Below are 16,884 nucleotides of genomic sequence, written 5' to 3'. Positions count from 1 at the left end.
ATATCAGCAGCCTCAGATAAGCTGATGATATAGCACTTTGATAGCTGGAAGTGAGGAAGACAGGTGGAGAAGAAATTGAAGTGGTAAGCCATGAAATAGATTTCTGCAGCTTGGGATAAAGTCTACGATAGATCTATACAAAATATTAAAATGCAGAGACAGCATATTGTCAAGAAAAGTACATATTGACAAGGCCATGTTTTCCCAGTTGTAACATATAACTGAAAACTGGGCCATCTGAAAGGTTGAAGGAAGAAGTGATGCCTTTGAATTGTAGTGCTGGCGCAAAATGTTGAGAACATCATAGATCTCAAGAATAAGAGATCATTACTGAGGAAGTAAAACCAAACTGCTCACTGGAAACACATCTAAATGTTTTTATCTAAATCTAAAAACACATGTAAACAAATTTAAAGCTTAAAAATTTCGATACATAATGTAAAAGCAAGAGTCTTGGAAGAAGACCTGGTGCTTTGGAAAATCAGACAAACAAAAAAGAGAACAACGTAAAACAAGGTGGCTAGCTACAATCATTGATGACACTAGTATGAACATAGAAGAACTCAAAGACACAGATAGCATCTCAGGTAGATTTCTCCTAGTGACATTTGGAGATAGTTGCTCCTCAAAATGAGAATTATGTGATGTCCTGCTGTGTTGAGAATGTGATTATGTGCTTGTTTCTGTGTTGGACAGAAAGCTTCCAGAGCAAGCAAGTGGGAAAAAAGTCTTGAACCTCTGAAACAGGACAGTGAAGACTAAACTTGTGGCCAAGCAGCATAACATTCTAACAGGACAGAGGATGAGGCAGAAACCAGGTCAGAAGAGGAATGGAACAATCCGCAGAGGAACACACCAAACTGCACCATTCTCTGGCAGATCCATTTGGCTTCATTTATAGCTCATTTTTCTCTAACACAATATACCCCAAAATGGCCATATTGTTGTTTGATGGTATAGTTCCCCCAGGAAGCAACAACCAAATATTGCATTTTTTGTGCATCTCATGCTGTCTCATTTTTATGGCACAATTAATTATTTACTTGACTCTCATTTACAAAAGCAGAAAGAGTCCTGAAGCTTTCAGGCCACATTCATATTTGCCCGATGCCATCACCATCCTATTCCTGCAGCTTTGATTTCTGCTAATAAAGAATATTTAAAAACTGGCCAGGAATCTTAAATTTGCAAAATTTGCTGCTTATTTCAAAGATACTCCGGAGAAATAATAATGCAGTTCCTTTCCCGATTTAATTTAAACAGGAACAGGCAAAACAAATCTCGGTGGAGGGCATTTGACAATAATAAAATATTTCTCCCAGCGGGTGAGCTGGTAGCAATTGTATAGCTGCCATCAAAGACCACGTTGAAGCAGGTCATTACCATCATAACAAGCCTTTGGACCAACTGGCATGGACATGCAACATTGAGCCCCTGATGGGCACATTATTTCAGACCTTTAACTTCACAGAGAACAAGACAAATGCTCTAGGGAAAAGGAGGATTATATTTTAAAGTTACTTTCCTTCTTTCTGCCCCCACCCACCCCAGTCTAGCATAATAAGAAGATGCCATGTGTAATCAATCGGCTGCTACTTGCTAGATCTCTCCCTCTCCCTGTTTCTACGCATGCACGAAAACACACACACACACACACACACACATACACACACACATGCTATTTGAATATTATGGAAAGAACAGTTCTAAAGCTTAATAAAGATAAGCACTGCTCATGGATCAGTTTGAAGCATGTAGGAAAGCAAACACAAATAGGTATAAAATTGGAAAGCAGGCGAACGATGTGATTATTTTGGCATTTAGATTTCTGTGGAAATTTAAACAGTGAAACGTACAGATGCTGTATGTATTTAATTTTTGACTAAATGTGAGACAGTTATTTGATTTCTGCTATATGCTTGCAGTGGGAGCTCAAGGTGGTAGATTCTTAGGTCTCAGAGCTTATTTTCCATATTTTATTAACACATTATTTTACATAAAGTATCTTTAATAAATTCTTTTTAACAGATGGATTTGGATTTTTACTATAGCCCAAATGAAATTCTCTACTGAAAATGTTTGGCTAGTTTTTGTGGGGTTAAAGAATCTCTCTCTCTCTCTCTCTCTCTGTGTGTGTGTGTGTGTGTAAGCAAACAAATTCCAGAGATGTTGGTTCTCCAACCAACATTTCCAGTTTTCCTCCAAAATATTTTCCTCCATCACAGATGAAGCAACAGTAGAACACAGTGTCTTTCTGTCTGGGGCATTCTGAGAAGAGAATGTTGATCACTAACAATGAAAACAACTTTACCACCAGCACTTGTAATGGCCCCATCACAACCTCCTTTCACTGATAAACTTCCCTCATTTTGCCAATTTTTTGGGGGTGGAGGGGAGAGATTTTAATTTTACTTAAAACTATTTCAACTATTTCAGTATCCTTATACAGTAGATCAAAAGACAGATGGTTAAATAGGTCAATGTTTATCTCCTGGATCTTTTCCATGGCAAAATGTGTAAAGAAGAGTCGTGAAATAAGAACCACCAATTTTCATGCTAAATTTAATATGTCTAAGAGTTTAGGGCTGCAGCCCTTTTACTGGTTTCTTTTGAAAAGTACTTAATTTTAGTGGGATGTACTTGTTTGTAAACATATATAGGTAGGTTGGGTTTTGATTTTGAAACTGAATTTCTTTTCAGTAGCATTGTGTATGAAGTATATCAAGGATCTCTACAACCTGGAAAATCGATGATGATGATGATGATGATGATGATGATGATGATGATGATGATGATGATGATGATTTAAATGTATTGGCTGCCCAACTCCAGTGGACTCTGGAACTTTGTCCAAAGGCAGCTTTCCCGGGAGTGTCTTAGCATGCCAAATGATACTCTTGGTGAGAGGATTTTCTATAATCAATACTCTTCACAGGTGTGAACCTCACTGAGGTTACCTTTCCTGCGATTTTTTTGGGCTGAGCAAAAATTGCATTGTCATAGCTCCAACGTGGCTTGTACATATCAGACGTGCTGAATTAGTGCACTTCATCCCCAAGAAAAGCTACCTCTAGGAAGCAGTCATAGAATTCCAAGGATACTATATAGCATAGAATTTCTCAGTACATAAAGAACTAAACAGATATGTGTTTTGTTTACATGCTGTCTACTCTAATGGTTGAGACCAACCTAAAGAACCTGCAAGAATTTTTCCCAACCTGCCATGTTGCGTAGTGTTGAAGATTTTGGATTCAGATGGGGAGACCAAGGTTCAGATCTATTCTCAGCTTTGGAAGCTCATTAAGTTACTTTGGGCCAGGCATTCTTTCTTAGCCCAGTCTATCTCACAGTCATTGTTGTGAAGAGTATTATCTTCCTCTTGAAGGAAAGCTGGGATATAAATCTAAAAAACAGTAAATAAAATGTTGGTACTTTTGGAATTGGACTTTTTAAAAGAAAAAAATGTAAGTGTGAAAATACTTAAAATCTTTATACATCTAATATTACTTCTTTTTTATGAATGTCAAATGAATTATCTATTATTTGGCTTACTCTTAAAATGGATGGTCAAGCTTTTGGTGACTTCATTTAACATTTCCGAGGAATAGGAATTCAGTAAATGCTGAAGATAGTGTATATGTTCTAAAGCTATAATAACAACTTGATTGAAAGATTTATGAATTAAGTATATTAAACTCATTTTAGCTTCACTCCTCAAGTTGGTGGGAGGAAAGAAATAGATCTGCCATTTTCAAAAAGTGAACAGAAAAGGGGAGTATTAAATAATTCTTCTTTCTGTTTGAAATAGCAGTGCATCTTTGAAGTAGCACTTGCTCTTACAAGTACTGCTTGTCATCGGTATAATTCTGTCATTATTTTTTTAGAGATCATTTGTTTCAGGATATCAATACTTTATATTCTATCATTCTAAAGGAGCATATTTCACCATGTTTATTTTTTCAAAAACAAAAATTCAAGGAAAAAAAGAACTATCTACTCTCAGAATTCTATTGCTTATCCTGGCTCAGAACATTGGAGTTATGGTCCTAACCCATCTGAAGGTGTAGTGTTAGAGAAAGCTTTGCTACACGTAGAAGACAGGGCAAAGACCAAAGCAGTCAGATTGAATGAAATGGGGTGGGGGTGGGGGGACTAGACAGAACTGAAGCTTACTAGAGGGAAGCAATGAATGGAAAAGAAAGGTAGAAGTTCAATTATAGGGCAATCCAATGCATATTTATTTAATAGAAATAAATATTAAATTTATTGCATTTTAAAAATGTATAAATCCAATACTCCTCAACCTAACAGTGCAGTAAGTGTAGATGTTATTCCCTCCCAAGCAGCTAGTCAGTGAGAATGCAGCTTCATAACAACAGATTATTATACTACAGGTAGTCCCCAGTTTAAGAATGAGTTCTGTTCCCAAGGTCTGTCCTTAAGTTGAATTTGTATCTAAGCCAGGACAGTATTATTATATAATATTGTATACGTAGTATTGTGTAATTAACTGAAACCATTGTGTATATAACTCAAACCATTGTGTATATAACTTGAATCACTGTGCATTTAACTCAAATTTTGCTACAATAGACTCTGTTCTTAACTATGGGTCATCCTTAAACTGGGCGTCCTTAACCCAGGAACTACCCATATTGAAAGGAAAAGAAGAATAGCAAGAAGATGCTTTGTTGCTGAATTGGTCTAGGGCAGGAAAAATGGTTGTACCCATTTCTTCAGGCAGTTCTGTTTATAGAGCTGGGATACCTGTAAAAACCTGTTTCTCTACAGCAGTGCTTCTCAATATTAGCAACTTTTTTTTAGGAGGTCCTTCAGACAGTCACTCATGCCCTGGTCACCTCACACTTGGATTATTGCAAAGTGCTCTACGTGGGGCTGCCTTTGAAGATCACCCAGAAGCTACAGCTGGTTCAAAATGCAGCAGTGTGAGCAGTAACAGGTGCCTTTTGGTGTTCCCATGTGTCACCACTGCTACATGAGCAGCATTGGCTGCCAGTTGGCTTCCAGCAATTCAAGGTGCTGGTTATTACCTATAAAGCCCTGTACGGCATAGGGTTTGGATACTGAGAGACTGCTTATCTCCAATCATTTCTGCCCACCGGTGCATTCCAGCAGAGCGGGCATGCTCCAGGTCCCCTCCATTAAACATTGCTGTCTTGTGGGACCTAGGAAGCATGCCTTCTCTGTTGCAGCACCTCCTCTGGAACAGCATCCCACCCAGAGATAAGGATGGCACCCTTTCTCCTGGGGTTCTGGAAAGCCTTGAAAACCTGGCTCTGGTCCCAGGCCTGGGGATGATGTTTGTCATTGTTTAATGGCCCATTTTGTTTTGTGGGTTTTCTTAGAGTATTTTAGTCTGGACTGCCTGTTGATTTAATATTTCTTGCTGTTTTTATGTTTTTTTTAGTTTTGTACACTGCCCAGAGTCCACTGGAATTGGACGGCCAATAAATGTAACTAACTAGGTAGGTAGGTAGGTAGGTAGGTAGGTTGGATGGATGGATGGATGGATGGATGGATGGATGGATGGATGGATGGATGGATGGATGATAGATGGATAAATGTGTGGACTTCAACTGACTGGGGATTTCTAGGAGTTGAAGTCCACATGTCTTAAAGTTGCCAAGGTTGAGAAACACTGCTCTACAGGCATAACCTATGACAACAGGATCATAAAATGGTATTTCTTTTCAGGAAGTACCCATAAGATTGCAGTCAGTCTGTTACCTTTGCGCAACAACTAGCCATGCTCTGCAACATCTAGCATTCTGGGTATTGTTTCTAAATTGTTATATGTGGGGGGGGGGGGGCAGGGGCAATCTTATGTCTGCCAGTATAACTCTGCACAAAGCAAAATATTAGTCCTCTCTCTGAGATCTGGGATATTAAAGAAAGCAGTCTTCAGTAATCAGTACTAGCATCAATGGCAACACACTCTGTAAATCTGTACCATTGCATCGTTTCAGAGAAAGAATGGATGTTGTAGCTCTAAGTCTTCCTTTCACTAGGGTGAAGAATATCTCTCATGATGCTTGCTTTAATAAGCTTATATACTTTTTAAATTGGTTTTAATATTAAAATCACAGTCACATCAAACTACAGAGAAAATTAAATGACATTCTAGAGAGCTACCATAGTTTAGTAGCAAAAATGTATATAATCCAACATTATCTTGGAGTTTTCATGATTCCTATAAATTGCTTTGTAGCTGATATGAAAATAGGGTGTTGGATGATAATATTTGTCTGAATTACAGACCCAGTTTGAAAATGGTCTGTTTCAGAATGTTTTGTTACTCAAAAATTTCTGGCTGTTTTATTCAGAGCCCGAAAAGTAGGAATGCATACTCTCTGCATCGGGGCTGATTATAATTCTTCTGGACATATTTTTTTGTAAAAAAAGCAAAGGCAACTTACTTCTGTGCCATATTCTATCGGGAGACTCCTAGGGCTCACTCAGTTAATTTTCAGAGTGGTGCACTCACACAAGCAGCAGGTGACAGTGTCTTTTAAAAACATCACAAACCTAAAGAGTAGACAAGGAAAGAGACTGAGAAGAGACTCAAACACAGCCAGGAGTCATAATGAGCAAATAAATGGCTATACTCTGGATATTTCTGCTCTCATTTTGAAAATTTGATGTTATAGGAAGAAAAATGGGTCTCTCTTTACTGTTTTATTTGATACATTCCACTGTTCAGTATATTTTCCTATAGGAACAGTTTTCTTCACTAGTAAAAGTGCAGAAAATATGCCTGAATTGCCAAATCAATTTTGCTTAAAAACTAGTACAAATAAGACATATATTCTTCCCAAGGCTGTAGCAATGAAAATTGAAAGGTAAAGTCCATTTTATTATCGCTAAACTAAAGGTTATATGCTAGTGAAAAATGGGTCCCTAGGAGAAGATGATAGAAACTCTGTGAACAACACTTTGATGTAAAGTAAAAACTGTTTAACAGCAAGACAATACTTAGATCCGAACACTTGATACTAGATTGATTTTGAACCAATTCAGGTGCTCTTTCTGCCTGTTTCTCATGTTTCTTGTCTGCGTTACTTCTTTGACCCTGTTCTTGATTGGCTGGACTCTCAGTGACACTGGCTGGCTGATCCTAAAATATCTGTTGCTCATCCAGCCCTTTATGAAGTGTAAGGTTGACATATGCTGTTATATATTAATTTTTCTCCCGCAAGGGGCTTGCTTCAACCCATCATTGATAGTGTTCTGCTGTTGTGTAAACACCTTCCCATTCAAGCCAAGGCTATGACTTACAGCATTGGTGGGTAGGACTGGCTATTTTCGGAGTTCCCCTTTCTCCTTTATTTTAATCTCACTCTTTACTTTTGTATTTCTATTTGAAATTTTTGCTGGGAATTTTAAAATTCTGTTGTTTATTTTTGAATTTTTAGTTAGCTGCCCCTGGGTATAATTCACCAAAAAAGCAGAATAGAAATGTATTAAAAAATGCCTTCTTGGCTCAACAGCTATTTACCTAGGTAGAGGAATATGGAAAGTACAAGACTTCATGAAAGTGGTTTAAGATTTTTCAACCTTGAAAAAAAATGTTATTTAGAAATGCTCATTAAAATTGGAAAAATGCCAGCAACTGCAAATATATGGTATTTCATTTAATTCAGCAGCACCTGGAAATTAAAAGTGGCATTATTTATCTAGATAAAATTTAGTTAAAAACAAAAAAACCCACATGGATTTCAGTATGCCATCTCTTTGATTTATATTTTGATAATCTAACTCAGGCTTGTTTCACAATTATTTTATACTGCACGCATAATTATGTTTTGTCTTCTCGAAGATGGATGAAGAACTGAATATGAATAAAGTAAGTATGCTACAGCAGCATGTTGCTAGTACAGTTACATTGAAAATATATTTTTTTGTATTTTTATCAGTTGATTATGTTAAACATAATGAAATATTACATCCACATAAGGCCAGCAACTGCTAAAGACGGAGCACAGGAGCAACTTAAACCAGTTTCACTCTACAGTTGGAATCTTTCTTATCTTTAAGATTCTAAATGTACAACAAATCCTAGTTAAAAGTGATTATCCTATGCTATCAATGGTTGTTAACCATCTATCAAATATCAATTGTCCTCTCTGCTGCCCTTATTCATACACACTTCTTTATTTGCTCTAAAAAGGTATTCCACTCTAGGTTGGGCTTGGGAATTGTCCAGGGGTGTGTTTGTGAGATACATTAAAAACATTTTCTTCTGACAGAGAACATCTGCCGTAACTGGCTTCACCAATTGCTAAACTTTGTTACATGGTGACAACCTCATAGGTTTTATCTTATTCGAACAACTAATATCCTGCTTTATTATATAAGGGACAATTATGTCCCTTAACGTCTCTGAAAATGAGAAAGATGTTGAATAAAGACAGTGATGCAATATTAACAGGGTGGGGCCCAAACCCTCAAAATTGTATGATGATTCCGGAAGAGTCTTTCAGAAGCAGATGATGATTCTGTCGAAAAAGTTACAATCTTTCTGATCAAATCTGACATTTTCTAACATGATCCCTTTAATTTTAAGCTCTTTTCCTGGTCCTTTGGAACTACCAGCGATTATAATTAATAGTGGCCCACATTAGCTATCTTCAAACTGCTAAGCAATCCTATAGTATTTTTATGAATGGAACAGATTCAGCTGTTGATGAGTTGCAGATGGTAATATAATCTTAAAATAATGAAAAACTTAACTTTTCTGACATTGATAGAAAGACATTGATTTTCAGTAATGTGGTTTGATGTGGAGATGTTTTAAGATTAAGCAAATGCTTGTCAGAATGAATTCTAATGTGCTAAAAGACAGTTTGAATATTTAAGAGTATGCAAAATGACTATACCATATCAAAATTCATTTTGACAAATCTTTATATAGCATAGGGCTACATTAGCTTAAGGATATACAGTTTACCACTTTTCTAAAGGTGGGGCTTACTGAATTTATTTCTTCATATGGAAAAAAGTAAAACAAAAACCAAATCCAGAACACAAAAAAATTAAAAGCAATTAAAAGTGGAAGCTTGTTTAATATTGCTCTACCATCATCCTGAAAGGCATAATAATTTGAGTTACACATCTGAACTGATTGGAGTTACAGAACCATATCTCCTTTTTGCATTTAACAATATATACAATATAAAATAAATACATTTACACAAATGGACATTGGTTGGAGCACACATTATGATACACATCACAAAAATATACAGTTGATTGCTTTACAGATGTGAAGCCCATCTACAACTTTAGACATGATTTTTTTTTCATTTGTGTTTTTACTACTGGTTATTATGCAACTCCTGGATTATAATAAGCAGCTTAATTCGGTTTTCCCCTCTTTTGAGATCTTTGCACAATAAGACTGCCATAAAGTGTTTTCCTAGGCAGGTAAACAGAGACGTTTAAATAATTAAAATACAATTACCAACACCCATTTTCTCTTCTATAAGAAAAATAGCAGTTTTAATTTTTTATATTTTTTATGTTAGCATTTAAATGCAAAATAGTGGAATAAATACAACAATCTGATTTGATTGAAACAAATGTGCAACTTCCAGGAGTCACACAATCATATTGCTTTAAATAAGAGAGAAAGAAAAAGAAAACAGTAGCCCAGGTTACAATCCATTAGGAATGTCTGCTGCACATCGAACTGAATGGAGAAAACATACTGGATGAGAGAGGTCTTACACCACCACACCCTGTCATTTCAATTGCTTGTGCAGGAGAAATGCTCTATGGATTTTATGCCCTGAAATAAAACATGTTATGATAAAACATACACCTTTTGAAATTCTTCCCCAGTACTTCACTTTAAATAAGTGGTTGTGGACATTTATTTCAGCAAGGTTTAAGAAGAATGTTATTCTAATGCCTGTGCAGCGTATCTATGTTTCAGTTAATGTTTGTACAGCCACGAGATATTTGTTCATTGCAGCTCTAAAAATTATTGAAAAATCAAATGAAAAATTACGCTGTGTTCCTGTAACATATCTCATTTCCTCTTAAGTCTTTGTACGTTTGTCCTTCTTTCTGAACACGATGATGGGATATTGACCCTGAAAACCCAAGTTCTTCAATGTGATCCAGTGAAAACAATATTTATATTAGATATTTATATATACATATATAATGTAGGTAACACTTGCAACTTAAACCCTGCACAAATTTTCTGGAAAATAATTATTCTCAACTCTTACATATATATATAAATAATTTTATAGAATCAGCATCGTTTCTTGCCCCCCCAGGAGTTGTAAGGTTTTACCATTTTTCAAAAGGGACTTCCAATTTTCAAACTCCTATCACACCGTGAATTTCAAGTTATTTGGCCAACTGAATGAACTGCTAATGACAATTTATCTAGGATCACACAACAGTCACTTCTCTACTGAGAAAAACACAATCTACAAGAAAATTCCCATACAGTTAATGAAAGATACACAGTTTTCCTAGCACAAGGTTGCTGCAGTGTTAACTGCAGTATTTCGTTTAAAGCACACAAGTAGCGATACTTTTGGAAACGTGTCTGCGTAAAAAAAAAAAAAGACTTAGCAACAACACAGAGCAAGTTAATAACATGGGAGAGATGAAAGCTATATTTACAGCATTTAAAAATTAGACTTACCTATAATTTTGAAGTATTCAAAGTTTATTTCTAAGCTATACATAGGTATTCTATAATAAACTGTTACAGAAATTATCCCTTGCTTTGAAAATATTTCAGTGTGACTTTTGTCCGTGATGAGTACTTGGTTGGATTTTGCTTTCCAGTTTCTTAATTATTACTATGAAGAACCTTATTACCAGAAGGAATAGAATATACTACTGTAGTCTCCTGAGGAAATTTACATCCAATATTGTCTCTAATTCTACCCTGTGTCTATAAGCACACACCACAAGAATCCAAACACCACAGAACAAGACAACAGTCTTTGAATGCAACCTAAAAAGTTCCAAAAAGCACAGCAAACATGAAACACTGAGAAGCTGAACTACATTTCTTTTGTTGGTTAGGAATACAATTTAATTACATTTGTGTACATAGAATAAGGTTGTTCACATAGCACAGGGAGCAGCTACTAACACTGGTGCATTGGCATAGCATTGGAAGGAGATTCCTGTTCCCAGGTTATTTAGTGACTGTACTTTGGGGGGGGGGCATCTAATTAGTTTAAACATTAGATTACACCTCTTAACAGTCTTGAAACTGACCAACTTTGACATCCTGACAACAACGGTTGAAAAAGTAGGTATACTGGTTAGGCTGTTTGTTTAAAAATGGCATTCTACAGCTATATAAAATATAAAGTTTTATAAATTGATAAATAATGTGTACAAGTGCTAAGTTCTAGAGGTTGATCAGAGGTTGACTACTCTGATAATCTGATTTTTTTTCCTTATTGCTAGACGGAATAGGGTGGACTTTACTGCAAAAGTCCCAGTTTTGTAAATGATAGGCCACCTTATAGAGTAATACAGAATCTCAAGTCATAATTACACTTGGCCATACAGAAGCACTTACTAACCCCTTTTTTAGATTCCTATTTGACATGACACATATAAACTATTTGGAAATGTTGTAGGTGTAATCTAATTTGTTGGTTTCAGTGTACATTTAGATATAAACTGGAGCTCATGCAAATAAATGGGATGTCCTAGACCAGACTGGCACACAACATAAATTGCATCCGTGATAATATGCACCTTCCCTTCAACTATTGCTTGAGTAAGATAAATTCCCACATTAACAAATGGCTGAAACGTGGTAAAGCTGGTAGAAAAGAAATCTTCCATTAGTAAGAAGAACTAAAATTTTGTTTTAAAAAAATCTTCCTGCAGGATTCATTTGTCCTTAATTAAATGTTCATAATTGTTCAAGCCAGCACAAAAAAAAGCAGTATTTATCTTTCCTTTCTTTAGTATTGCATGAATGAATAAAGCTCAAACTATTCCCTGAAAAAGTTACATTGTAGCTAACCTAAGAAATATCTGGAAGACTTGAAAAAACAATGAAGGAATCAAATGGCTGTAACTGATCTAGATGGAAATGCAATGATAAGGAGCAGCCAATGCGTTGCCGTCGAAGTTGTCTAATTAGCGGCTGCTCTTGTGAAACATAATACTGCATTCAGTCTGTTCATCGTGTTGTACTGTACTGCTAGTTACGATGCTTCGCTTTTGATTCCTTTGTCATTGGGGTATGGTGGTTCGCAAGAAGTTCACTGGCATCCTATATATATATATATATATATATATATATATATATATATATATATATATATATGAATTTTTCAGCAGCAAAAGGGAGAAAATTACAAACAAAGGAGAGCTAACAACATTAAAAGAAGAGAGAAATGAAGGAGGAGAACTGCATCAAATAAGACCGAGACTAAAAAGAGAATGCTGCTACTCATTCTTGCTGCTTAACGATCAGTGCAGTCATTTTCATTGCCTTAAAGTAATGCTAAAGGTTCTTTGCCACAGTTTTCCTGTTGGTTGTCCCTCTTGTTATGGTTTCAGCGTACCCAACCGGAAGGGCCAGGATGTTGAGGTCAGACCTTCGCCTCCAGCATTTCCAAAAAAAGTTTGTGCATGGGGACTTTGCCTTCCAATTTAATATTGTAGAAATGCTGCACAGCCTTGGTGGAGGTTTGCCTAAGCAACGGCAGAGTCATCAGCATCTTGCCGGCCCGGCGTGGGTCTTCCATGTGCTGCCCAGCTTCATAATCCTGCAGTGCCTCATGTAAGACATCTTGAAGTTTCTGGACAGCTTCAACGTCTTCTATGTGCATAGAGTCTGTAAAACAAACAAGAGTGATAGCAATTGTTCATGCCAGAAAGGAGGATTACAATCCCAGAGCTCCCTTCTACAACTTGAATTATACCAAAAAAAAACCCAAACAAAACAAAAACAGTAATTTACATGGATTTAAGTAGCATTTTCTGGATTCCCTTAAGTATGCAAATTAAATGACCCACGTGTTATCATGTGGATCTCTGGTGTAGTTACAATCATAAGATTATTGCCTCTCAATACATCTTGTTTATATAACTTAGAAGATAACTTTGATACCTGCAGGAGTATTTTCAGAAAGTATTTCACAGAAATGCAGAAAGCTCAGAACATGCTGACGCAGCAGGACAGTCTTCCAGAAGTACATTCTCCATAAATTTTAAGTGGAGTTCCCATGATAGCTGGGAATTCTGGGAGTTGCAATCCAGCATGCCTGGAGAAAACTTGGCTTGGGGATACTATATAAAAGCCTCATTTCTGAAAGTATAGGAAGTCTCGGAGACACCAAAATCCATCGGGGAGAATTTTGCTCGGAGACAGAAAAAATTTTAAAAACCGAATTTTAAATTAGCAACAAACATTTCCATAGCCCAGGCACGTGGGATGCTTATAGAACCTACAAACATTTTCAGAGACCACAACTGGGAAAAACCTCTGCCTGAAATCCGGGTATAATGCTGTTTATCCCAGTAGCAGATGAAACAATGTCTGAATTAATGCAAAGTACTTTCTGATGCAGAACTCACATTATTCGACCACATGACTTTTGTATCTTACAGAGATTGGGCAGTCCACCTGATCTGTTGCTAGCAATGCACGCTGCATACATAAATGTTACCTCCCTAACATTTTTTAAAGTCTTGTTCTTTCCTATAACACTTAGGCAGGGCACAGGAAACTGCAATCAAGTGATCTTAAAATTTTTGTGGAACCTAGATCTAAAACCCACATCCCTTGTGGCCATATTAAAAATTATGTGATCAAAATGACTTCATTAGAGGTTTTTAATAGAATTAAGGAATTAAGAATTAAATTATTACACATAATAGAGTCCTATGGGGATTCTGCACATTTATTAATTAATTTGTAACCATTACTTTTAAATTTTAAAAAGATATTTAACAATTTAATGTTAAAATTTCCCATCCAGAACACTAAAGCAAAAGACTACAATTAGGATGAGCTCTCTTACATATTAGAAACTCCTGGGAAGCAGGGGATAAATCAATATTTCTTACAACACAGGGAATGTTATTTAACTTCTCCATAAATGATCTTGAGTTAGGAGGTCAGTGGTGAAGTAGCTAAGTTTGCTGATGGCATCAAAATACTCAGGATGGATTAGAAATCAGAAAAGCTTACACAAAGTAATGTCTAAACTTGGTGAACAGGCAGCAAAATGGCAATTGAGGATAAAATGATGACCATGAGTTTAAATAAAAAGATTAAATGTGTAGGAAAAACTGATAAAGTAGAATTGGAGATTATCACATACCAATTCTCACCTAATTTGAATAATTAATAAATACATTTATTAATGACCTGGAGGTGAAAAAGGTAGGATGAATGTTTATTGAATTTGCAGATGAATTTGATAGCCTAAATGACAACCACCACCCCCTTCTAAGTCTATGAATTTCTAGAGAACTTCATGGAATTAATTCATGGAATTTGCTGCTAGAAGTGATAATGGGATTTTTAAAAAAATTGATTCAATGATCAAATCATGATAATCATACTGAATCTTTATAGTATATCAAGATGTCACTAAATATCAATTCCTGGATACAACTGGGACAGTGATACAACAACTGGCTACTATGAAAAATATAATGCTGGGCTCATCTGACCTAACAAGTGACTTCAAGTGGGATAAGGCAGCTTTTCCCAAGCAATTTACTGTACTAGCTGTGTGTTATGAGAATAGTAGTCCAAAGAGCATCAGCGTGGTGTAGTGGTTAAGGTACTCTGTCCATCTGCAGGACCCATCCATCTTGCGTCATCATCCAGCCCACTTCAGCCCCAGACTGCCTCAGTAACTTAAGTGTTCCATGGAAATCCTTCTCACATCCAACACCAAATATGTATGAGACAGCTGGAGTATATTGCCACTAGAGGTGTTCCAAATATTTAAGCTTTAAGCCATACCATGGAATGGGAATCCACAGAATACCTTCCTGAGCTGAATGCTTGGGATAGACAGATTCTGTGGAGAAGACAATCACCAATCAGCGACAATGGACTTAAGCCATTAGAGCTTTATCAGTCATAACCAGCACTTTGAATTGGGCCCAGAAATTTATAGGTAGTCAATGCAGAGCCTGCAGCACTGATGTAAATCCTTCTAAAATGGTTCTCATGCATCAGCAAGCAAACTGACACATTCTGCACTAACAGAAATTTCTGAGTCATCTTCAAATGCAGCCACAAGTAGAATACATTGCAATAATCAAATCTGGAGCTAATGAGGACCTGAATTACTATTGCCAAGGCCCTTTGCACCAAAAATGGCCACAATGGACATATAAGAAAAAGCAGGGCAAAGGCTCTGATTTCACCTACGGTACTAGGAGAAGCCATGTATCCAGACGAAACCCCAGATTGTGGGCCTGCTCCTTCAGGGGATGTTTAACCATATCTAGAGCTAATATTCATGCTAACAATCAAGCAGAAAGTTTCTCAAAAAATTGTATCTTTGGCTTCTTGGGATTCAATATGAATTGGTTTTGTCCCATTCAATCCCTTACAGTCTCCAAGCACCAGGTAAGAACATCTCCAGCATCTCCAGTTACAGGTACAACTGGGTATGATACCTGATCATGAACTGTTGAATAATCTCTCCCAGTGGTTTAGATGCTAAAGACTGTGGGGGTGGGGGAAGATGAAGTTGCCAAGGGCTTGAATGCTTTTCCTCTATGACCACCAAGTGTCATTTGCACAGAATATAATGGAACCTCCCATCCCCAAACCTCACAGGTAGTCCAGAAGGATGCCATGGTTGATACTACTGAATATCACTGAAAACTCTAGTAGGACCTGGAGGGACACACTTCCCACACCCAGGTCTCAAAAAAGGTTATCCATCAAAGAGACCAATGCTGTTTCTACCCATAATCATGTCTGAAGCCTGACTGAAATGAGTTGAGATACTTTGCTTCATTCAAAGGAAGTTAGATAGAAAGTCCAATGTAGTCAGATGCAAGCTTTCTTAACCCCAGAAGAGTTGATTTCGGAGCCATTTGGGATTAAATCATAACTGATTACCCAAACAATTATTTACATTCAAAAACTGTATATGTACACATGTGCAAACAGGCTGCATCTCATGAATCACAGAAAATTCAGTATAATTGACAATGATCCTTTTCTTGACTGCCTATTCTGGTTCGATTGAAATAAACTGTCCTGTTCTGTTCTAATGACATCACCCAAGCAAGCACAGAAGCAAGGACCAGCAAAAGATCATGGTCGTATCACAGAGGCAGTAGCAGTTCAGTCTAAAAACTAAAAAGCAAAGGCAGGAACCGGAGACAGTGTAAATACCACAAATGAAAATAGGGCAGAAATTAGGCAACAGTAGCAGACCATGAGTAACCAGCATAAATCAAAGGTCCAAGAGTTTAGTCATGAAGAAGTTTAAAATCATGAGCTAGGCAATTAGGAACTGTCAGGATTGCTATAGCTGCAGTTCAACATAGGTCTGTTCCCAGCTAAAAACTTTTGCCTCCAGAACCTCCTCCTAGCACCAGTTGATGTTTATCAAGACCTATTCAAAATTTGCTTGAAGCATTATTCCTGAGAAGATTTTTCTATATCTCCTGTGTATCTCAGCTTTATGGCTTAGCATTCTCAGAGGTGGCTTTGAAACTCTGGGAATTGAATGGTTCTATCATGCTTTCTCTTGTTCCTGAATTTGTTCTTGTAGTTATGCCTCAAATGTATACATGGAAGGACTGGGAGGTCCTGGAAGTTTCTGCAAAAATTTCTTCAATATGCAAATGACACCTGGCCTTTAATTTCCATCTATTCGT

The 16,884-nt window shown here is 36.7% G+C and overlaps 1 protein-coding gene across 9 annotated transcripts in view; it reads right to left on the bottom strand.

Annotated features, from left to right (window-relative positions):
- Positions 1-9,000: 9,000 nt before the first annotated feature.
- The window catches only part of ESRRG (estrogen related receptor gamma), a 439,525-nt gene continuing 431,641 nt past the window's right edge, over positions 9,001-16,884 (bottom strand). For 4 of the 9 annotated variants that reach the window (XM_088146629.1, XM_088146635.1, XM_007420056.3 and 1 more), the window contains one exon: positions 9,003-12,856. In XM_088146629.1, the coding sequence (XP_088002755.1) occupies positions 12,612-12,856 (245 nt within the window). In that variant the 3' untranslated portion in view covers positions 9,003-12,611. Of the gene's footprint in view, positions 12,857-16,884 lie in introns of all 9 variants that reach the window. The other 5 variants (XM_088146649.1, XM_025177652.2, XM_025177594.2 and 2 more) reach the window with 2 other exon arrangements.

Source organism: Python bivittatus, unplaced genomic scaffold, assembly GCF_059951505.1.
Source record: "Python bivittatus isolate LINGU-HERP-01145 unplaced genomic scaffold, Pbiv_v1 ctg000020_np1212, whole genome shotgun sequence".
Classification (NCBI taxonomy): domain Eukaryota; kingdom Metazoa; phylum Chordata; class Lepidosauria; order Squamata; family Pythonidae; genus Python; species Python bivittatus.
This window is presented reverse-complemented; position numbering and strand designations above follow the sequence as displayed.